At 44.1% G+C, this 24583-nt stretch overlaps 1 protein-coding gene across 8 annotated transcripts in view; it reads right to left on the bottom strand.

Moving 5' to 3' along the window:
* The window catches only part of Nr2c1 (nuclear receptor subfamily 2, group C, member 1), a 51576-nt gene that overhangs the window by 24832 nt on the left and 2161 nt on the right, over positions 1 to 24583 (bottom strand). For all 8 annotated transcript variants that reach the window (XR_015623796.1, XR_015623795.1, XR_015623794.1 and 5 more), the window contains 8 exon segments: positions 17047 to 17119; positions 11611 to 11805; positions 10262 to 10340; positions 9642 to 9821; positions 5624 to 5771; positions 5444 to 5534; positions 1758 to 1942; positions 822 to 981 (listed from right to left, as the gene is read on the bottom strand). Coding sequence is in view for 4 of the 8 variants with exons in the window: in NM_145780.2 (NP_665723.1) it covers positions 822 to 981; positions 1758 to 1942; positions 5444 to 5534; positions 5624 to 5771; positions 9642 to 9821; positions 10262 to 10340; positions 11611 to 11805; positions 17047 to 17100 (1092 nt within the window). In the remaining 4 variants the exon portion in view is untranslated.

The following is a 24583-nucleotide window of genomic DNA, read 5'->3' as shown; positions in this document are numbered from 1 at the left end:
TATGTTTGCCAAGAGTAATCTACATCCCCCTGCTCACCCTTTCTAATGGTATTCACAACTGGCAGAGCAAAGATCCAAGCAGGGGGCCCATTATGGTGTTAATGAGGTCTCAGTGGGGAGCACACCCTGGCTTGAGTAGTGTACGTTAATTTGAATAACAAATTGAATGTTGGAAAGCTATTCTAGGCGTCATAAGTCTAACAGTCTCCCTGCATTGCTGCCACCAAGGGCAGTGCACAGAGGCTGAGCTGAGCAGTGGCAGAGGTAGCCTAGCATGTGTGGGGCCATGCACAAAGGTATGTTGGGTTTCATTCCCAGAGCCATTACAAAAATGTACTTAGGAGAGCAAAAGGAATTCCAAAGGCTCCTTTTCCAAAATGGTTTTAAAAAGTACCATCAGATACAAACCTGAGGCTAAAATGCATCCAATGACATGCATCCTCACAGGATATTGCTGAGGGTAGCTAAAGGAAGGGAATGCTGCGCTTATCCTTTCTAACCTAAGAGTAAAATATCTGGGTCTTAGACACCAACTGACACTAAAAAAGTAATAGGCAGGCATTGAATAAAGTGGTGCGTTCAGTTCTCAGTGACTGCCCATGCTTAAAGAAAGAAAAAGCTACTACTGTGTCTAAAATCTAATGACCGACAGCAAGCTGACCCACTGTCTTCTACAGCAGGGCATGTATGTTTTAGCTTCATTCTGAAATTCCACCAAGAATTTGCAAATGTCTGACTTTAAAAGTGTAACAGGCCAATTTTGATTGTTGAAAGGAAGATCAAAATCAAACAGTCACATGACAAAAAGAAGTTAAAGATACCCTGAAAACGACATGCGAATCGCTGAGCAGTGGCCCCTCTCTCTCCATGCAGCTTGGCTCTCCAGCGATTAGATGTGTGCTTCCTTCCATGCTCTCTCCTGGGCTCTGGCAGGCTGGGTTTTCTCCGGGAGTCAATGCTTTTGCAAGATTGTCAAATGCCCTACAAGGAGACATCAGAAGCTGTGAGCTTGGCCAATCGCTGTGAGCTTGGCCAATCTCCACCAATAAAATGAGATTCTTATACACAATTCTGGAGTTAAGATTCAAGTCTAAGGGCTGTGGGAATAGCACAGTAGGCTGTCTAGCATGCGCTAGGCTCTGGGTTTAGTACCAAGGACTACAGGGAGGAAAGTTTAAGCCAAAAAACTCTTGCAAATAGGGAAGGGTTATGGCTCAGTGTAGAATACTTGTGTAGTGTACAGAAGGCCCTGGAGCCCACCTCCAGTGCCACTGTCTGAGAAAGGTATGCACACAAAACAAGGAAACAACAACTAAGGATGCTTCAGAAAACAGCTTTCTTGGGTGACAGACAGACTGCTGGATTGTAGTGACCTTCAGTACTGTCTCAAAATCAACAAGTTAAACTCGGTAAGTGTACTTTGAAGTATTACATACTACCGTGCTGCCAAGTAATCACAATCTCTTCAGGTGTGAGAGGGATCCTCACACTTGTCTACACACTTGTCATACACAAAGTATGTACGCCAGACATCAGCACTGAGTTGATGAGAGATGCTCACTGCTTGGGGGACTCAGAACGGAGCGTGTTCGGCATGTTGTACTAATGGTAGATTGTCAGTTAAACCTCGCCGTGCCTTACAGTTTTTAAGTCTTATAGAAATACTGTTCTCAGAAACTTCTAGATAGACTTCAATGCTAAAGCACTGTGATCAGTTAAAGTGAGACTTAGAAAGACGGGACCCACACAGACCCTACCTTGACACATCACCATTGGTCTGGATATCCTGATGAAATGCACCAAAGGATGTATCTCCATTGCGCAAGCTCTGCACCACAGGCAGATCGCCACCACAGTGAGAAAGGTCTTTAGCCTTGCCGAGATTCGCTAATGACGTGACCACACTGGCCAATGTGCCCAAGTCTCCCTGACAGGACTCAGCCTTTAAGAAAAGAAGAAGGCACCAAGATTTAACGAGGTGGTCCTGATAGGTTTTAAAACCTTAAATATCAAATTCAAGATCATGAAATAACAAAATCCTAAAATCATCTTAGGAAATTAAACTGATGAACACAGCAGCTCGTTTCTGTGATTGCTGCAACTCATGAGGCTGAGGCAGGAGGACTGCTACAAAGTCAAGGCCAGTGTGGGGTTACATGGTAACTTCCAGACTCTCCTGGGCTACAGAGTGAGAACCTGCCCTGAGAGACGGAGAGACAGAGACAGACAGAGAGAGACAGACAGACAGACAGACACAGCAAACTGACTCTTGAGGAAAATATAGGCTTTAAAATAGGTACGAGTTCCTAAAAACAATTATTAAAGTTTAAAACAAAAATTATATACTCCACTTCCTAGCTAATCTATCCAAGTCAGTTACTGTCTCTATAAAAAGATATGAGGTCAAAGTTCAAATTCTTTTTAGCATTGACTTAATATTATTAAAGTTTCCAAATTTTAAGATTAAGAAAATTAATTTTATGTGTATAGGTGTTTTGCCTGCATGTATGTCATCACACGAAGCCTGGTACCCTCAGAGGTCAACAGAGGGCACTGGATCCCTGGAACTGGATTCATGGATGGTTGTGAGCTGTCATGTGGGTGCTGGGAATTGAACATGGGTCTTCCACAGGGCAGTGAAGGCTCATAACCTCTAAGCTATCTCAGCTCTCCAAGCCCAAAGATTTAGTTTTATTTCTTTTTGTTTTTTAAAGGTTTATTTATTTATTTTATTTATATGAGTAGACTGTTGCTGTCCCAGACACACCAGAAGAGGGCATCGAATCCCATTACAGATGGTTGTGAGTCACCATGTGGTTGCTGGGAATTGAACTCAGTGGAAGAGCAGTCTGTGCTCTTAACCACTGAGCCATCTTTCCAGCCCTTGTTTTCTTTCTTTCTTTCTTTCTTTTCTGTCTTTCTGTCTTTCTTTCTGTCTTTCTGTCTTTCTTTCTGTCTTTCTTTCTTTCTTTCTGTCTTTCTTTCTTTCTTTCTTTCTTTCTTTTCTTTTCTTTTCTTTTTTCTTTTCTTCGGAGCTGGGGACCGAACCCAGGGCCTTGCGCTTGCTAGGCAAGCGCTCTACCACTGAGCTAAATCCCCAGCCCCCCTTGTTTTCTTTCTTAAATAATGTGTGTTTGCATGTGCCTGTGTGTGGGTATATTCATATGAGCGCAGGTGCTTATGGGGCTAGCAGAGACCAGTGGATCCCCTGGGGGCAGAGCCACTTGATGCAACCTTTAGGAAATGAATTTTGACCAGAGCAATCTGTGCTTCTCACCATTGGGCCATCTTTCTAGCCCCTCAAAACTTCTTACTGAACAGGCTGCCCCTCTTCCGTCAGAAGCATTCTGTCTACCAGGCTTCAGCTAAAGTCACTGCACAGGAAGAGCAGGGACACTCTTCATTTTATTTCCTTTCAGCTCTCAATCTTAAAACCAATGAGCTGACACTTGGCAACTTCTCAAAGTGATACACGAGTTTTGGAACTATTTCCAATTCGAAGTTTTTTATATACTTAAGCTTCAGTTCATTAATTCTTTTGGGGCCAGGGCAATGCATCAGTGGTTAAAGTGCTTGCAAGGCATTACAGCTTTGGCTGCTGGGATTGAACCAGAACTTCGAATATCAGCTCATGTTCTTCCACTGAATGACGCCCTGGTACTGAGGGACCGTGCGTGCTGTGAAGCCAGAGTCCAGTGCAGCAAGAAGAAAGTCTTACCACAAGCACCCTCATGTCTTTCCAGGGCCAGCAAGACTGCTCAGAGTAAAAGCACTGCCACAAACAATGGTGACTTGAGTGTAAAGCTCAAGCCCCACGTGATGGAAAGGGAGCCCCGACTCTAGAAAGCTGGCCTCTGACCTACACGTGTGTTGTAATGAACACACAAACACACACACACACACACACACGCACATGCACATGCACACACAGCAAATACAAATAGATTCAAAAAATCTTTTTAGGAAATGTTTTCTTCTACTACGGAAATTTTCTTTCTACAGAAAATTGCCACATGTTATCTAAATAAAGCAAGCTTTTTGATCTGGGGAGATGGCTTAGTGGGCAACAGTGGCTGGTGTGTAAATGAAGGTTTGAGTTTGGGCCCCCAGCACATACACAAGCAGTCATGTGTGTTCCTGTAACCGTGACACTTGGGGGAGACAAAGAAGAAGGACTGCTGGACTCACTGGCTGCTAACCCAATGGGACATCTGACTCTGGGTTCAGCAAGACCCTGTCTCAAGGGCGTAAGGCAGACAGCAGGACACAGCAGGGCATGCCCTCGTGCCTTTGTGACATGAGGGTCCCCACAAGCGCGCGCGCGTGTGTGTGTGTCTTTCCTTTAGACCCCATGACAAATGAAAATCTGCTCCAGTCCCAAGAGACTCTAGATGACTTGGTTGTGTAATCTGAAAACACACGCAATCTCTTCCTACTCTGACCCCAGAACCCACAGCACGGTCAGGAAGCATGGTGCCTGTATATAATCCTGAGTGTTCTGACTTAGGCCAAGAGTTTCCTCTTTTTTTAAAAGATGTATGCATGTATGTATGTATGTATGTATGTATGTATGTATGTATGTACATATGTACATATATAGCATTCTACCTACATGTATGCCTGCATGCCAGAAGAGGGCATTAGATCCCATTACAGACAGTTGTGAGCCATCATGTGGGTGCTGAGAACTGTACTCAGGTCCTCTGGAAGAGCAGCTAGTGCTTATAACCTCTGAGCCATCTCTCCAGCCTCCAAGATTTCCTTTTTGCTTGAAGCTATCTTAAATATTGGTACAAATAAATCTAGCAGGGAAAATAAGAATAGAGATAAGAAGTCTGTGCTATCCTTCTGCTTGTCCAGACGGGTTCACAATACAGCACAGATGACCCTCAAAGCAGGGTATAGACCAGGCTGGCTACCCTAGTAGTCACTGCCCTGCCTTTAGCCTTCCAAGTTGCTGGGATTACAGATGGTATATTGTTCTGTTCGGTTTGGATTTACCATAAGTTAATTTTCTGATAAAATTTATTTTAAGATGAAAGAAACTGAGAACAGTTTTAAATGTTCATTGCTTTCATGTTAGAGATAAAACTTTAATAGCATAGTAAGCTTTAATATCAAGTAAGCTTAGCTTTAGAAACATGAATTAGGGGCTGGAGAGATGGCTTAGCACTTAAGAGCACTGGCAGCTCTTCCAAAGGTCCGAGTTCAAGTCCCAGCAATCACATGGCAGCTTACGACCATCTTTAGTGAGATCTGATACCATTTTTTTGGCATGCAGGCATACATGCAACCAGAACACTCATATACCTAAAGTAATACATAAACAAATCTTTTGAAAAAGGAAACGGGAATTATTACTCTGCAGTAGGTAGAGCACGGAACGAAGGGCTCAGACTCCAGCAGGACAGGGATGGCGGAGGGGGAGAGGTGGAGGAGGTACCTTATCTGGTGTCATTAGCAGAGCTGGTTCTGTCTTTATTCCAGATGGATGAATATTCACAAACATCCCCGAATCCAACAGTCCAGTTGACCTGCAGGAAATGAGGTGCAAGTGTTAGTCTCAGTAGATCCGGAGAGCAGCGAATGAAGCATTCATTACCCAGCGTCAGCTGTAGGGCACCTGGCAGTCTCGCTGTCCGTTACAAAGGTTGGCGTTGCAGCCAGAGGGCTTCGGAGGTCTTTGCGGATGTAGATTTTCTCTGTAGAAGCTGCACAGTTGGAAGACTTTTCTCGGGACACTTCAATGGGCTTTCTTTCACACTGAACGGCTACAAAGACAGGTTAGATAATTACACTACAGTACAGACTCTGGAAATTGGCAAATCTAAGCTTCCTGTTAGCAACATGGCTGAGACACTGCTTCCAGCTGCATTCCAAGACAGCCACCAATCTTTACAAAATCTGTGCATGCTCGTTCAAACAACATTGCTCCCTGCATTAGTTAGCATGTTGACTGCTGTGAACAGACACCATGACCAAAGCAACTCTTATAAAGGACAACATTTAATCAGGACTGGCTTACAGGTTCATAGGTTCAGTCTAGTATCATCAAGGTGGGAGCATGGCAGGGTGCAGGCAGACGTGGGGCTATAGGAGCTGAGATTCTATTTTTTGTTCTAAAGGCAGCTAGGAAAAGACTGGCTTCCAGGTAGCCAGGGTGAGAGTCTTAAAACCCATATCCACAGTGATACACCTACTCCAACAAGGCCACACCCACTTTAATAAGGCCACACCTCCAAATGGTGCCACTCCCTGGGCCAAGCATATTCAAACAACCACATTCCACTTTGTGGCCCCTATAGGTTTGTTCAAACATACGACTCTATGGGGGACATACCTAAACATAGCATAAAGCACAATACATTAGCCCAACTTCAGAAGTCCCCACAGTTCATAGCAGTCTCAACAGTGTAAGAAGTCCAAAGTTGAAAGTGTCTTCTGAGATTCATCCAAGCACTTAACTATAATCCCCAAAGCAAGACAGGAACCAAGCTGGGCAGACTCCAATCTCTGCATCTCCGTGTCTCATGGCAAAGCGGTCTTCAGACCTCCAGCTCCCTTTTCATCTTTGTTGACTGCAACAAACTTCTTCCTCCTGGGCTGGTCCCACTCCATTAGCAGTTTTCCTCAGCAGATGGCCCATGGCTCTGGTACCTCAAACATCTTGGGATCTCCAAGGCAACTTCAATATTACAGCTTCTTGCTCCAATAGCTAGGATCCACACATGGTCTTCTGGGCTCCTCCAAAGGGCTGGCGTCACTTCTCCAGCTCTATTCTCTGTAGCACTTCTGTAGTACATCTCATGGTACTGGCATCTCTAATACACTGTGGTCTTCTGCTGCAACTGGTTTCACCAGTAGCCTCTCACAGGCTCTCTTCATGGTGCCAAGCCTCAACTCCTTTGCATGACCCCTTCAGTCCTGGGCCATCAACTGCAACCGAGGCTGCACCTTCACCTGTGGCCTTCCATGGCCTCTCACAGTGCCCAGCCTCAGCTGCTCTTTATGACCTCTTCATGCCTTCAAAACTAGTGACTCTTACACATAGCTGAGTACAGCTACAGCACAAGATACAGCCTTGGCTATTTCTGGAACACAGCTTCTTAATGCTCTCAGAAAACACTTCCCAGAAGATTTTACCTCAGTGATACTGGTCTCTTCTTAATCACTGCTAATTTCTTAGGTCCAGCTGACCAGAATCAAATGTCCTAGTAGTCCCTTCTATTCTTGCCTCTAAAGCCAGTGCCACATGGCCTAAGCTGCCCAGTTCTGTAGCTCTTTGGGATGGAACATGGCCCCTTTGCTCTATTACAGTATCACCAGCTTTCTGTTTTCCAACTCCTTTGCTGTCTAAGCGTGGCTGCCCCCAAACTTGCTCTGTAGATTGACTTTGAACTCAGAGATCTGAATGGCTCTATCTCCTGAATGCTGGGATTAAAGGTGTGCTCCACCATGCCTGGATTTAGGCTTTTCTTCACCTAGAACCTGCTCTGTCCTAGGATGGCCTTGAACTCAGAGATCTGCTTGGCTTTGTCTCCTGGGGTTAAAGGTGTGTACCATCATGCCTGGGCCTAAGCTTTTCATGGCCACTGTTCCGCAAGATCCAGATCAAAAGCCTGTGTCTTCCAACCTCATGATCACAAGTGTTCCCTCCATTTCTGGATTGTAGTTCATTCCAGATTAAAAGTCCTATCTATTTCTTGTTCAACTGCAAACATCAACAGTAAACTTAGCTGGGTGGGATCCTGCCCTGAGATCACCACCCTTTTAATCTCTTTACCTCCTTGAACACAGGACTGAGATCCATTTCATTTCCTGGTGTCCCTTTATTACTTCAACCATACATTTTATATTTTTCCTTTCTAAGCTTGCTATGCTTGTTCAAAATGCTCTTCATGAGACTTTACCATAGAACAAAGTTTCTGTTGGGCTTTTTTGATACTTCCTTTGCCAAGACAATTAATATAAATCTCTTTCCCTTAATCACAGGTAGACTCTTCAAAAGAGGGCAAAAAGCAGCCACATTTTTCACCAAAATATCACAGGAACAGTCTCTTGGCCACATAGTAAAATTCTTCTCCGAAACCTCTAGAACCAGGCTTCCACAGTTCAAACTGCTCTCAGCAACAAAGTCCTCCATATTTCTACCAGGATGTTCCATTAAGCCCTACTTAAAACATTCCACTTCTTTCCAAATCCAAAGTCCTAAAAATCCACATTCTTTCAAACAAAGGCATGGCCAAGCCTATCACAGCAATACCCTAGTCCCTGGTACCACTTCTGTCTTAGGGTTTCACTGCTGTGCACAGACACCATGACCAAGCCAGCTCTTATAAAGGACAACATTCAACTGGGGCTGGCTTACAGGTTCAGAGGTTTAGTCCATTATCATCAAGGTGGGAACATGGCAGCATCCAGGCAGGAGCTGAGAGTCCCACCTCTTGTTCTGAAGGCAGCTAATAAGACTGGCTTCCAGGCAGCTAGGACGAGGGTCTTAAAGCCCACAGCCACAGTGACACGCCTACTCCAAGAAGGCCACATCTTCAAATAAGTGCCACTTCCTGGGCCAAGCACATTCAAACCACCGCACTCCCTATTAGTAAAACTGGTCAATTTACCTGTCATTCCCACCTCTCTCTATTTCCGCACTCAAATGGAAGAAAAATTGGCCTCTTAAAAAACCTCACTATCAAGAAGGACAGGCTGACATGACATGTCCCTTGCACACACAGAGCTGAAGAAGGAGAACGTTAATCAATTGAAGGCTATGCTGATAGAGGAGACCTAAGTGGTGCCTTTCTATAAAAATCAATCTGCGTTACACGTCGGTTCATCCACACAATGTGCGACGTCTGCAAGAATCCCGCAAGCTCTAAAGAGGAGGCAAAACATTTGCTAAACGTACATTTTCTTTTGGGGTGGAGGCTCCCCTCTGTCAGAACTCAATTTCAGTCACCTCTTAAGTTGTGGCTGTGCTGAGTTTCCAACCTTTCTCTGTTAAGGTGGCAACAGTGGAACCAGCTGCACAGAACTGCATTGAGGCTGTGCAGACACATTTCTGCTGTTTAGCCCACGGACAGCCCGGTATTGGCTGCTGTACCAAGACCACATTTTGGGCATCAGTCACAAAGCACACTGCTGTCTAGCTGCTTTAGCTGAGTTTTAAACTTTATAATGTAACACTAACAGTGCTACCGAAAATTTAGGAAAGGCACAAAATCACTAAAAATTCTATTTATGCACATTATATTTTTTTAAATTCTGAGACAACTTACAAAAGTCACAAGGGCTAAGTGTCAACTGATGTTGCTTATCATAATGGCAATCACAAATATTTGTTTATTAAATAATATATATACATATGAGGGTTTATATACTCACTCCACCTTCTCTTTGGGGTTAAAATGTGATCGGCTTGCTTCGAGGTTCTCTTAGCTCACTATGCGCTCCCGCCCTCTGGATCATAAACCCAGATAACCTGATTCTCCTCTGGTTCTTTCTGTCATGGCGTTTAACCACAGTGACAGGGAAGTAACTGCCACACCGTGTGTACTTGAGCTGCTTAAACGTGCTAACATGTGTGCACTTCCCTTGGCTGCCGTGTTAGGAACCATCCCTCCTTTGAAGCAGGTACATACAGTCTTGCTTCATCCCGAAGGCTATGCACCGCTGCAGCCGGCAGTATTGGCAGCGGTTCCGGTGGTGCTTGTTAATGATGCAGTCTTTGGACCCCCGGCACGAGTACACTAGATTCTTCCGGATGCTTCTTTTAAAAAACCCTTTGCAGCCCTCACAAGTTATTGCTCCGTAATGGCGGCCTAGAGAGGAAATGTTTAAAAGCATACGATAGGTCAGAAACCAAATAAATCCATCTTTTCATTAAAACAACAATATATAAAACAAAATTGTGATTTTTGAGTCTGACATTTTTTTTTTTTTAGGATTTATTTAAGTAGAAATTCAAACAACCATATCCGGTGGTGGGTTTAATAATGATACAGAGTTTTACATTCTATAATGTAGCATTAAAAATGTTAGAGTGCATAAAAATGAAAACATAAGATTTTTAATCCTGTGCTGGTGATTTAGTAAGCATTCAATAGTTAACCATTAAGTAAAAAAATGTTAGAGAACTTAGAAAAGACAATAAAATCATTATCAAAAATTCTATTATGCATGTTAAAATTTTTAACTGAGAAAACTTACACATAGTTTTGTCATACATTGTGTAATGGTGTGCGGTTATTTTTAATCATACCTGATGCTTTGTCTCCACACACAACGCAAAGGTCAAAGACCTTATTTGGTCCCTGGTCAGGAGAATTTTCTGTTAAGAGCTTTTAAAAGAAGAGAAATGTCATTAATCACAACAGCTTCCTGCTGTCCAAATGAAAAGAATAAGGACTTGGAGTTACTTCTCACTGTGATGTGATTATTATTAAAACTAGGAATCCTATAAATATGGACATATCAGCTAAGCTAGTCTTCTTTTACACACAGTCAAAACCTTATACAAGCCAAAAACCATGAGTTTCTTTTCACTTCTTCCACAGCAATCTCCATTCCATTAAGAACCAAAACAAGTGGCCTGGACGACAGCCCACCTTTGATCCTAGACCTGTGAGGTGGGCTGGGGAGGCTGGGTGGATGTTCGTGAATTCAAGGGCAGCTTGGTCTGCTTAGTTGATTCCAGTCCAGCCAGGGCTACATAGTGAGACTTTTCTAAAACCAACATACCTAACCCGACTGGTGGGGACGCGTGGTTAGGAGCACTCGCTGCTCTTGCAGCCGGTTCGGTTCCCAGCACCCACTTCAGGAATTCGCAACTGAAGGGAAGTCTAGTTCAGGAACCCACACCTTCTACTGGCCTCTGCAGGCACCTGCATACATGCTGTGCATACACGTGTCCTCAGGTATATACATACGTATGAAATAAATAAACCTTTTTTAAAAACCTCAACATACGAATACATGAGTGTTTTGAAATGTGAGCCACTCATACACACTGATGTTATTCATGTAAAATGTGTGCAATTATTCTAAAAGTTCTAAGACCTTTCCTGACATTTGTCTTTTGACAGTTCAGAATCCTTCCCCACTGTCACGGAATGGCACCGCAAAAACACAGAAGAAAGCTGGACGCAGTGATTCGCACCTGCCATGCCAGCCTGCATGCAGGAGGTTAGGGGCAAAGGTCTGTGAGTTCAAAACAGACTGGGCTGTAAGAAGACCCCCTGTCAGAAAGATGATCCCGGCTGCCCCCAAATCCCAAAGCGACAGCATAAAAACATAGTTGTGGATTAAAAAAACAAAAAGATAGTTGTGGATTCTATTTTTAAAAAAGGGAGTTATACATGGACGCTATCAATGGGAGTAATTATAATTATGTAATTATGACTGTTACATAAAGACAACACATAATTGGCCATTAGTGAGACTAGTTGAGGTGCTCGTGGGTAAACTACTAAGCCTATGAGATTTTATCAAGAGCTCATCATTAGGCACAGTTACAAGGATGCTGGCAAAGAGCATCCTCTCTCAGATGTACTTGTCTATCCATCTTTGTCTCCCTGCGTAAGGGAAGAGACTTCTTTGACCATCACTTACCTGGAGGTGTGGTGTGGACAGATCAGGACTGGCAAAAAACAACTGGTTGACACCTGCAGCATCTGGTGTCGTGAGGAAGACTTTCCCTGGGGTGGATCCCTCATGGTTTGCTAGAATGAACTGCTTGCCCTGTGTGCTGTGGTCAAGTGCTGTCACGATCTGGATTTTCTGTCCAGTCTGCTGCTCTGTAACAATCTAACACAACCATGGCACATTAATAATGGGTTCACTTTTCACTTAGACCACTGGTTCTCAAGCTGTGGGTCTCGACCCCTTTGGGGAATGAGGTGACCCATTCACAGGGCTGGCTTAGACCACTATAAACGCAGAGATTTACTTCATGGTTCATGAAAACACAATTACAGGTAGAAAGTAGCCATGAAAATAACTTTATGGTTGGGGGTCAGCCCCACATGAGGAACTGTACTAAAGGGTCGCAGCGTTAGGAAGGCTGCGAACCACTGGCTTATACCAACATTGATTATTTGTTGTTCTAGGTCCCTGGATACTTCCATGAAAAAGGGAAAGTCTTAGCCCACACGGAACTTCCGTTCTGGTGGGGAAAGACCGATAACTAATCAATACTGTAGGTGTCCTAAGTGCTGTAGACGAAACTGCAAAGTAAGGTGAAGGGATGGAAGGACGGAGGGTGAGCAGGGAAACTCTTTAAGGAGTGACATATTTTTTTCTGCAAAGACCTAAAGGAGCAAAAGGCAACCAGCACTGAACTACAGAGCACCCCAGACACAGGAAGTAGAACACACAAGGATGCTGAGGAATTAGGGGATGCTTTATGTAGCTGACGCACCAATCGCAGCAAGGGAGCCTTGTGAATGACAGGCAGCAGAGAGCAGATTACAGTGGGCAACCGGAACCAGGGCAACAGCTGGGGACGGAAGATGTGCAGCTTCCTAGGACCCGCACAGCCTAGATTTCCCACCATGCAAAACAGAGGCACACCTCAGAGCAGTGCTTCTCGCCCGTCCTAATGCCCTGACCCTTTAATACAGTTCCTCCTGCTGTGGTGACCCCCAACCATAAAGTTATTTTGTTGCTACTTCACAGCTCTAATTTTGCTACTGTTGTGAATTGTAATGTAAATATTTGATTTGAAGGATATCTGATATAAAAGGGGTCGCAACCCACAAGTTGAGAACCACTTGTGGTCCAGAGGAGAGGAGTGGTGACCTAACTTTGGAAAAGAAGATCTTTTACATTAAATATGAAGAAGACTTGAAATGTTCAAGAGTAAAAATAAGGGACAGGAAACGTCACATTGAAACTGTCAAGATGTACTTGCACATACAGACAGTGGCAGAGAACAGGGCACGCCATGTTGAGGGTGAAAGGGAATTAGACTAGATTAGGTAAAAACCTCTCGGGATGCTGTAGTGAGAATTTTGGTTTCTTTAAAAACCCTGTTATGTTATGTCACTGTTTTAATCCCAGGTGTGGGACACAGGGCTGCTTCACTTTGTCCACAGCCATTAACCACGATTGTTTTGTGCACTAGGAGAGGCAGGATTTTTGCCAGCTGCAGATAGTTTAATTCTGGGGACTGTGGGGAGGGAATAAATGCCTGAGCTGGAGAAGGGCTAAGGGCTCTTTGAAGAATTGGAGGAGGAGGAGGAGGAGTAGAAAAAGGCAGGCAGGTAGGCAGGCTGCTGCCCCTCCCTTCCCCTGCCCCTCCCCTCTGTGGCTCCTCCCCTCCTGCCCCTCCCCTCTGTGGCTCCTCCCCTCTCCTGCCCCTCCCCTCTGTGGCTCCTCCCCTCCGCGGCTCCTCCTCTCCGCTGTTCCTGGTTGCTGTTGCTGTTTGACAAGAAGGTGGAGCTACCCTAATGACAAGGATGACAATGACTGGCCCTAAGAAATAACACCCCTGTAGAGGTCTATGCCCCCTCTCCCCTTCTTTCTCTCCTCCCTAGTGTTGTGGGGCTGGAAGAGCTTAGGCTGGAATAAAGGTTGGAAGGCAGGTAGAGAACCCAATTAAGGATGTTAAAAAAAAAAAAAATACCAACAGGATGTGCTGATGGTTAGGGTGGTCACAGAACACTGGGCTGAGCAGTAAGGACAAAAGTGGCCTCTGCTATGATAGGACAGTCTATGCCACAGTAAATTCATGAATGACCCAACCTTCTCAACAATGACAACTATTACAATTTTTTTTTGTATGGATTACAGCTGCAATCATTTGAATCACTTTCTTTGTTGAACATTAGATTGGATTAGGTAAATTCTTCTCTTTCTTGCTACTGTTGGATTAGGAAAATACTTCTTCTTTTTACAATGTCTGGGTAGTTTTGTTTTTCATATTCCCAATTATATTTTTCACAGGTATCTCTACAAATTCCAGGCTCTGACTTCATAGTTTTCAGCATTCTACAGGACTTGGCTTTGAACCGCCAGTTCATTTGTAACAAACGTTACTATGTGTTGTACTTAGGGTTTCAATTGTGGCGATAAAGTAGCATCAAAGCAGTTTAGAGAAGGCGGGTTTATACTGTTTATACTTCCACACCACAGTCCATCACCGATGGATCCCGGAAACTCAAACAGGGCAGGAACCTAGAGGCAAGAGCTGAAGCAGAGGGTCCATGCTTACTGGCTTGTTCCTCATGGCTTGTTCAGCCTGCCTGCCATCTTATCCCACCAGAGATCATCCGTCTGGAGTGGTGCCTACTGCCCACGGTGGACTGGGCATCCCGTATCAATCATCAATCAAGAAAACACGGGTTTACTCACAGGCCAAAGCCAATGTTATCAAATAAGGTTCCATCTTCCAAAATGACTCCGATTAACTTGAGCTGACACAAAAACTAGCTAGCACACGACAGTTAAGCTGTTGTTCTATTTCAGATTGTTTCTTTCGACAATACTCATTGTAATTAAAAGTCCAATATTCAGTGTTTAGAAGAGACTTAGGTATATGCACAATCTAACTGCCACTGGGTTGAAGCATTAGATCCCTGAAAGGGTACTAATTTACTACAGTGTAACAGAATAATCGAAAAGACAGACAATAAATTTGGTCTTCCATGGAGAATAATTAGATAAACAATTCTCTGCCCTCAAAATGTCAGGAGCCAGCTTTCATGTAAAATTTGACAATGCTGGTAAAGGTGCCAAGGAAATGAATACCCTGACCCTGACTTGACCCCAAACCGGAGATCAGAGCCAAGGGGTGGGTGAGGTGGGGTGGGGGAGAGACAAAAAACGAAAAATAGCCCTGAAAAGCTCTGCTCCCCAAGAAACCCTATATAAAGCCTGCTTCCTGCTGCAACACAGCCCTGGGGAACCCTTCCCCCTCACCGACATACACGGCAAGGTCAGTGACAATGGAAAGGACCCCTGTCTCTTGTAGAGGTGGTCCAGTTCAAAGGAGGGACAGGCCAAAAAATTTCCTTCTCAAGTGGAACTTTACCAAGTTCCTCCTGGCTAGAGTGACTACAGGGTGAAAGCTGTGTGGTGCTGTGGAAGAGCCCCTGGTGACAGAGGACAAGTCTTGCTTCATCTAGGTCCACAAATATGTGCTCTGGCAAAGTGCCCCCAAGCCCTGGCCAGGCCCAGGAGCCTTCCATTTGCATTCATGACGGCTGCTGGGACAGATCTGAGGATCTGTGTACAAACTGCTCAAGGAAGTGCCTGAGGCTGGGGTGGGGGGTGGGAGGGCGCAGATTCCAGTTCTACCCGGCCGTCTGGTGGATTGAAATGAAGAAAGCAGGGTTGGGGGAGGTATAATGAAGTTCCCAAGATAATTAAAAACCCTTTATTCATTTAAAAAACAATCCACATACTCATAGGAAATAACTCCTTATGAATATTAAGTTCGTCTACTACATAGGTAGTGTGAGAGTCATGGTTTATATTTCTGCGAACTCTTTTAATGTCAGACTTAAGTAGTTGTACATCCATATCTGTCTCTTCATTTGACCTATTAGGATATCTTGGTTTTGGTTCAGATTTAAAAAGAAAACCCAGTCTCACATAGATAGTATGGAAAAGAATGGAATAGTTTAATCACAGTTCAAGCTGTGGAAATCGTCCATTGGTACCACACCAAAACCTGATGCGTAGCTTTGCAAAAGCTAGCTGCAGTGTGGAGTCAGGAGTTATGTTATATACATACGGGCGGCAGAGCAGAGCAGCAGAGCTCTGAAGAAACAGATATTGTCTAATGAGTCATCAACATCTTTACCTTTTTCTTTAATTATTTTGTCCACCATTATTTATACCTAGTCTGGGCTTGAACTTGAGACTCTCTCACCTCTACTGCTTAAAGAGCCCCTAGTTGCTGAGCCATTGCAAAGGTCGGATCCCCGTCATTATTAGGGACAACTGTTGCCATAACTAGCCATATTTGGTTATTATCAGACTGCATCTCTATTTTTATATCTTTTATATTTTTATATTTTTAAGGTTTTTATATTTGTGTGTGTGTGTGTGTGTGTGTGTGTGTGCGCGTACGTGCATACACTCCATAGCCTGCTTGTGGAGAGAGAGGACACCTTTGAGAGTTCTTTCTTTTCTTCTTCTTCTTCTTTTTTTCTTTTCTTTTCACCATATAGGTTCTGTAGATCAAACTCAGGCTTGGTGACAAGCACCTCTATCTGGATGAGCCATCTCCCTGGTGCCTGAGACTGGTTTTTATTGGGTACTTTTTTATAGCAGGGACTACATCACTTTCCTACAGTGAATGGAGGCCAGAGAAGGTCATTGAGAAGAGATAGTGTTGTGTTGTGCTGATAGTCCTGAGGCCTGATGTGCCCAATGTTTTGAATTACTTAAAAAAATAACCATGTCTGCCAGGCAGTGACGGTGCATATCTTATCCCGGCGCTCTGAAGGCAGAGGCAGGTAGATCTCTGTGAGCTTGATGCTCTCCAGACTGAGTTCCAGGACAGCCAGGGCTACACAGAAAAATCCTGTCTCAAAAAAAAAAAAAACAAAAAAAAACAAAAAACAAAAAACAAAAACAAAAACAGAAACGTAACAGACTTGGTCAAAACCGTTCAGACAGAAGAGTCAAAATTAACACTGTTTGCATGAGTAATGATGTCAAGAACTTTGGATAAAACCCTAAAAGCCTGTCATGGCATAGTTACTTTTTGCTAAAAATAGGATGTAGTCATTGAGGACTGATCTCAGATCTCCTAACCTCCAAATAACATTTTCTGATCTCCTCCTACTCCTGTTTACTAGCTTTTTGTTTATTGCTACGTTACTGTTATTTGTAGATGTGAGTGCCGCAGCACCATATCCACTAAAATCACAGCACTCACCATATTCTACTGCCATTATTTAACTACTTCTGGCTGCACAGAAAAGCCATCTGAAAGCTGGGCTATCTTTCCCCGGCACTTCCGGAACCTGACTGGAACATCTAGCATAGACAGTGAAAGCTCGGTAGGTCAGCAGATGAACCGTAAATGACACATACCTCACCCATCTGTTGGTCAATAATCTGATGTGCAATTTCTTCTATGGTCGCCATGATCTAATTGTCAAAATATCTGCCAAAGATGAAAAAAAAGGCCTTTATATAATTATATACATAGAGTGTTTACTGAAGAAACTCTAAGTGAAGTTATATGCTGCCTAAGGTTTTCTTTAAAATAATCCAGCATAGGTGTGTGAAAGGGAATAGCCCAGTAGTTCTCAACCTTCCTAATGCTCTGCCCCCTTAATACAGTTCCTCGTGTCATGGTGACCCCAACCAGAAAGTTATTTTTGTTACTACTTCATAGCTGTAACTTTGTTACTGTTATGAAATTTAAGTGTTTGATATGCAGGATATCTGAAATGTGACCCCAGTGAAAGGGTCGTGGCCCCCAAAAGGGTCACAACCCACAGGTCTAGATCAAATAAGATCTGCCACGCACTAGCGATGTTGGACACTGGCAGCTGATGACGGGACCTGCGGGGGGATTCAGGTGACTATTCCGCTTTTGTACATCTGACGTACGCTTTAAAAGCTATTCTACCTGTGGGAGTGGATGGAGCAGTTCCTATAAGCCAACCCCTGTGCCTGGAGTACACTGCTTCCTGTGACCTCTAACTATTGCTCAGGGAGGGCTGAGGCCCACAGACAATACAGGCAACTGCCGCTGCTATTGGGTGCCCATGAGAACTAGACGTTACTCCTGAAGACACCATGCTATCTGGTCACAGGACAGAAAAGAAATCCGATGGAGGTGGGCTGGGAGTTTCTTCCCTGCTGGCTAGCATTCAGAGCTGGGGGGGCTGGGGTGGAGATTGCTATCTATAGTCTTACTTGGCTGTAGACCTTGTGATGGGATATTACTGCCCCAATCTGTTATGGGAGTAACCAAATGCTGTCTGCTAGAGTCTGAGTCGTGTGTCACAGGAGGCTGCTAATCCAAGCTCAGTAACCACTGTAAGAAAGCCTGGTGGGAAGGGCCCGACTGTAACATACATAGAGATGGCCAGGATGCCGCCCCCAGCAAAGCCATTTACTGTGTCACCTTCACGTCACCGTGCATTCTGCCTTTCTAAGCCCTCATTCCTCTACCTTCCTGTAAACACTATTAAGTTGGAGAGAGTTCCCAAGTAGAATGCCTGCCTACCATGGCAGAAGAGACTCGAGCTCAATTCCCATTAACACAAAAGCAGCAAGTGTGCAAGACAAGAGCCTTCCTTCTGAAACGCAGCCTCTAATGACTTCCTGTGTTGGTACTGCAGCTCGCCAAGGTTCACACTAAGTGCTGTCTCTTTCTTGGCCTCGAGGGCAGCCACATTCTATCTAGTCTTCAAGTATCTTCACATCAAAGCCCACTGTGGTTAATCTAAACGCAACTTCACTATTTTTTACAATTTGTGATTTATTTGTGCATGTCTGTGTGTGGAGGCCAGAAGGGGGCTTGGTGTCCACCACTATAGCTGTCTATTCCTTTGAAGCGGGGCACTCCCTGAGCTGTCATTCGCTAAACGTCACACTGTAGCAGTGCACACTCTAATTCCTGCAGTTACTGTGCTTCCCATCCTCTTCACTTTCAGTGTCACACCATTGCTGATCAATTCGTGCACCCAAGATGGCTGAGAAAATGAGGCATACGTAAGAGGTGCTTTTCTTTTTAAGTTTTTATTTATTTTTACTATGTATATGTACGTAGGCTTGTGCACAGGAATGCAGATGTCAGAGGAGGCCAGAAGAGCGTCCCCTAGGAAAGCAGCCAGTGCTCTTGACTACTGAGCCATTTCTCCAGACTCCTGTTTTATTTATTGAGTTTTTAAGGTAGGGTACAAAGTAGCCTGTTCGGCTTTGAACTTGCTATGAAGCTAAGGCTGACCATGAACTGTAACTCTCCTGCCTCCACCTAAGTATCGGGATTACAGGCAAGTGCCAACGCAGTCTGCAGACCGTTGATGGCTTAAAACGAGTCTGCCTTCCCAGGAGAGTAGTTTGCCGCCGTACGTCAAAACCTGAAATTGCTCAAGTCAGAGTTTCAAGTTCATGGTCGGCCTGTTACAGATGCTAGAATTCAGAGTTGTAATCCTGACTCTAACGGCGACTAAATGCATAGTTTATTTTATAATACCCTTCAGGCACTTAACCTGAGGCTGCTTCTTCAGGATAAGACAGCCAACATCATCTCTCTGAGAGGTTAAAGAGTGGGTAAGTGGATAAGTGTATCGAATAGTCCCTGACAGGCAGTAAGCGTTCCATGTACGTTCCACGTAGCAGAATGAACGCAGTGCTCACTAAGTGAGCAAAAGGACACAGAACACATTGAAGACGTAGGGAAAGCTCACACAAGAGACGACTAAATTAGTCACTGAAGGGTCATGCATTTTTACTGGCCTGAGGCAGAAAGCAAAAAGCTCGAGGAAGAGGGCTGGAGAGGACGCTCAGAGGGTAAGAGCGATGGCTGCTTTTCCAGACGACCTGAGCTGGATTCCCGACACCCCCGTGGTAGCTCGCAATTGGCTGTAACTCCAGTTCCGGGGACCCAACACCCCCTCTGGTCTCTGTAGGCATGAAGCATGCACACGGTACACAGGCATAGATGCAGACGACGTAGCCACATAAATTATAGAACATCAAATGTCAAAAGTGTTAGGATAGTCCCCTTACTACTTCAGAGTTAAGAACCTTGGTCACAACCGAACACATCCGCTAGCCCCCACCTCTTCATCCTTTCCACACAAATGGTATAATTAACAGAACCTCCTAGCTTATTAAACTGTGGGTCTCTACCCCCCATTCAAAATTATGCAGTGGCCAACACAGGAGTCAGCACATACCTGGCAACAGTAAAAGGACTTTTAAATGTGTAATGACCAAAATTCAATTCGGAATCAAATACCCAGTAAATCCAAGGTGTCACTGACAGCACAGGTCCATCCGTCCACGTTGTATGGAACCATGCCACTGAGATTTTATTTTTCTTTTTTAAATTTTATTTAATATATGAGTCTTCTGTTGCATATACATCCTCAGGCCAGAAGAGGGCATCAGATCTCATTACAGATGGTTGTGAGCCACCATGTGGTTGCTGGGAATTGAACTCAGGACTTTGGAAGGGCAGGCAGCTCTTAACCACTGAGCCATCTTACCAGCTCTCACTGAAATCTTTTTGTAAAACACAGAACGTGTGCATTTTGACATGACTGTGTATACTGTCATAACACAGGACACCATGGACTCTGCCTGACACATGTCAGCTTAGACTACTGAGTGCCATGAATTTCCTTCCCCCCATATAAATGTTTCTGTTTTTACAGAAACATAATGGTATAATTACATAAAACCATAATGTAATTATTTGTAATTATAAAAAAATTTTCAAATATTTTCCTACCATCTTTCGATAGCATCTAATTATCAAATTAGTACTGAGGTAGTTTGGAGAATGGCCCCTATAGGCTCCTATGTTTGAATACTTGGTCCCCAGTTGGTGGAGTTGTTTGGAAAGATTAGCAGATGTGATCTTGTTGGAGGAGGTGTGTCTCTGGGGAAGGTTTTGAGGTTTCAAAAGCTCATGCAATTTCCAGTTAGGTCTTGTGTGCGCACTCTCCCTCTCTCTCTGCCTTCTGGTTGCTGTCTGTCTTAGTCAGGGCTCTCTAGTCAGAGAACTTATGGGTGGGCTCTACACAGTAAGGGAATTTGTAGTCCAATTCCCCAACTATGCTCAGCAGCAGATGTGAATGGAAGTCCGAGGATCCAGCAGTTGCTCAGTCCCACAAGGCAAGCGGGCAAAGCAGAGAGAATCTTCCTTCTTCCAGTGTCCTTACGTAGGTCTCCAGCAGAAGGTGTGGCCCAGACTAAAGGTGTGTACCACTACGCCTGGATCTGGGACTTGCTCTGTCCCAGGTGACCTTGAACTCAGATCTCCTTGCCTTAGTCTCCAGGGATTCATGGCCACTTTGCCTCAAGATCTCCATGCCAAGATCCAGGTCAGAAACTGTGTCTCTCAGCCTCAAGATCAGGATCAATTCCAGATTGTAGTTCATTCCAGATGTAGTCAAGCTGACAACCAGGAATAGCCACAACACTGTCTTAACATGTAAACTTCCAGTCACTACCCCAGTATCGGATGGTCATAGACGTTAGCTCCCTGAAACTGTGAACCCCCAGATTACATACTGTTATAAATTGCCTTGGCCATGGTTGTCACGGCAATAGGAAAATAGGATGAATACATTACTGGATTGTATTAATTATTGCATAATTTTCTGGAGAGATGGTTCAGCAGTTACCAACATGTACTGTTTTTGCAGAAGACTAGGGTTCAGCTCCCAGCACTCATATCAGGTAGCTCAAAACCTTCTGTAACTCCAGAGATCTGACACCTTCTGGTCAGACACCTGCACTTAAGTGTATTCCCCTCAACATATACACATATGACTAATTTTTTTGTTGTAATTAAGTATGCATGTATAGGTTTTTCAAGACATGGTTTCTCTGTGTAGCCATGACTGTTCTGGAATTCCCTTTGTAGGTCAGGCTGGCTTTGACCTCAGAGAACTCTACCTACCTCTGCCTCCACCCTGTGTGCTGGGATTAAAGGAGCATCCATCATACTCGTACAATATATTTTGTTCATAATTTCCCTCTCCCAATGCCTCTCCACTTCCCTACCCACCTAATTTTATACTCTTTCTTCTCTTTCTTTAAAACAAAGAAGAAAACAAGAAACATACATACACACAAAAGACCCTCCCACCCCCCAAAAAACCCGCAAAAACAGAAATAAAAATAAGTAGCGAAAGGGCAGGAAGACAGAAAGTGCCCAGGCGACAGAAAAATGTCACTGAGTTCATGTTGTGTTGGGCATGGCACCAGCCTGGAGGTGAGACTCCACTGGAGACGGGAATTTACCACAGATAACATCTTGTTCAGGGGTGGGAATCTGTGAGCGCTCCCTGCTCAGTGCTGGGACCAATCTGTTTTGAGCCTGCACAGGCCTTGTGCTTGGTGACCGGTCCCTTGAGCAACATTCCTCAACCATCACTGCTCTCTCTCTCTCTCTCTCTCTCTCTCTCTCTCTCTCTCTCTCTGTGTGTGTGTGTGTGTGTGTGTGTGTGTGTGTTTTAAATTATTTATTTTGATTTTTAGAGACAGGGTTTCTCTGTGTAATCCTGACCATCCAGGAACTTGCTTTGTAGACCAGGCTGGCTACACACTCAGAGATCCCCCTGCCTCTGACTCCCAAATGCTGGGATTAAAGGCGTCACCACCACTGCCCAGCTATAAACAGCATTTTAAAAAGTTAAGCACAAGTGTAATTTCATAAACTAAAGCTAGCGTTTATTATAAGCAATATTCACTTGTTTCGAGGACAACACTGTTTCTCAGTTATGGATCACTGTTTTTTTTAACAAAATCTCAATCATTTGATTTTACCAATGAAGGCTCGGGAGCCAGATGCTTGGTTGAAAGCCCGTTGGATCAGAGGCAGAGAAAGCAGCCAGCTGACCTCGGCTGATATCCCAACAGCAATGCCCCTCTCCCAAGCTGTCTCAAAAAACCTCCTTCAACTGAATGTCCCTCCCTTCTACTTCCTGTGCGTCTCTTTATCCGTCCTCCTGACTCTTACTAAATTTTTTCCTTAGTGATCCTATGTCCACTTCCTGTCAACTGATTGCTTGCTCTGCCTCTCGACCTATGGTTGGAGTTATTTAGCCCCGTTTATAATATTCCAGCAGAACGCTCTTGAATTAAAGGTATGCATGCTAGGGCTGAGCCACACTCAACTAAAAACAGGTTTTTCCAGTAAATAACACAATCTCAGGGTTCATGGTGTGATCCAGTATCTTCCAACAAGGGATAATTGTCTAACTCTTTCCAGGCGGGTTACAGAACAACCAAACTGATGAGAAAAAAAATTAAGTCAAATCGTCTTTGCAATATAGATTTATTTCTAATAATCATGATGATGTGAAAATAAATAAATAAAAAAGCCCCTTGGCTTGATATTTACTGAGGCTTTGGCTATTAGAGAACATGAAAGGGGCTGAGTTGACACCGTAATAAGCAGGCAGCACACTGCAATGAACCAAAAAAGTATTTCTTTTTTTTTTTTTTTTTTTTTTTTGGTTCTTTTTTTGGAGCTGGGGACCGAACCCAGGGCCTTGCGCTTCCTAGGCCAGCGCTCTAACCACTGAGCTAAATCCCCAACCCCCAAAAAAGTATTTCTTAAATATTCCTAAAACTGTCCAACGGAAGGGGAGAGAAAGCTCCGGACACTTCTTGCCATCAGCGGAAAACGTTCATTTGTATCCTACAAAGATTCCCATTTAACTGCAAAACCTGTGTGTGTGTGTACACGTACAGGGGGTGTGTGGTCTGTTACAACGACCAGGCCAGTGATGGATTTCCTAAGATTTCCTCATTGAAGGGCGCTCCTTCTGACAGAAGTTCCAGAATTGATGTGGCCACTTCTATCCCTTTATTGGCAGGTTTAAGGGAAGTAATTCAGCAAGATGCCCCAACTAGCATTCTGTCTCAGTACAGGTGGCGTATTTGAAAATCTGCTTTGTTGCCCTGGGGGGCGGGGCACATAATCTGGGAAGGTATTAATCTTAACATCAATGTTTTTCTTTTAAACAAATGCAGGTTCACAGCTAAAAGGTCTCATTAAGTTTCTGCGTAGACGTTGACGGGGGAAATTATATGAGAGGATGTTGACTTGTGACAGAATTTAAAGTTCTGTAGAAACAAAAGTCCCTTTACTCAATGAATGATCCGTCGGGAGGCACCTGTGGCCAGAAAGTCTCAAGAGAGTTGTGCTTGGCAGGACGGAAGCTGTGCTCTGCCCTCGGTTTTCCTACCCTGGCAAACAGACTCAGCTCACGGAGCCCCTCAGCGTGCAGAGGTGGCTAAGACAATAAGTGCTTTTGAGTGATGCTAACAACTGTTCGACCTTTGACTCCCCTCATGTTGGAGAGTTTTAAGAAACATGCAAAATACTCTCTTGGTTTATTGCAGTGTGTTTGAAGGCTACTGAAATTATAGGATGACGTTGTATCTTGGTGGGACAGAAATCTGATTTGATTAGGTTTTTTTTTCCCATAATGACTTATGGCTCTCAAAATTGCTTTTTGTCAGGTATTTTTTGAAGTATTCAATGATTTAAACATATTGCTTCAAGGAAGTAACTGTAATATATTTATGTTAAAAGGTAAAATTGAAAGTTTTACTAAAATAATAGCTACCGTGGAAAAACAGGGTGAAAACCGGTTCTTTGGAGGTGTTTACAGTAGAGATGACTTTATAATTGAAAATGACTTCCTTAGGCAGAAAAGATGGCTCAAGGGTTAAGAGCCTAAATTCCGTTCCTCTACCCATATGGTGGCTCTCTATACCATGTAACTCCAGTTACAGAGGATCTCAAAACCTCCTCTGGCCCCCGACGGCACAGTACTCTTGTGGTAGACAGATATACATGCGGGCAAAACACCCACCCAGAAAGTCACAAGTTCATGTTCCTTTACACCAAATACTATCCATTAAA

This window comes from Rattus norvegicus, chromosome 7 (genome assembly GCF_021556685.1).
Source record: "Rattus norvegicus strain SHRSP/BbbUtx chromosome 7, alternate assembly SHRSP_T2T, whole genome shotgun sequence".
Lineage (NCBI taxonomy): Eukaryota > Metazoa > Chordata > Mammalia > Rodentia > Muridae > Rattus > Rattus norvegicus.
The sequence above is the reverse complement of the archived record's forward strand: the minus strand, read 5'-3'. Positions and strand labels throughout refer to the sequence as shown.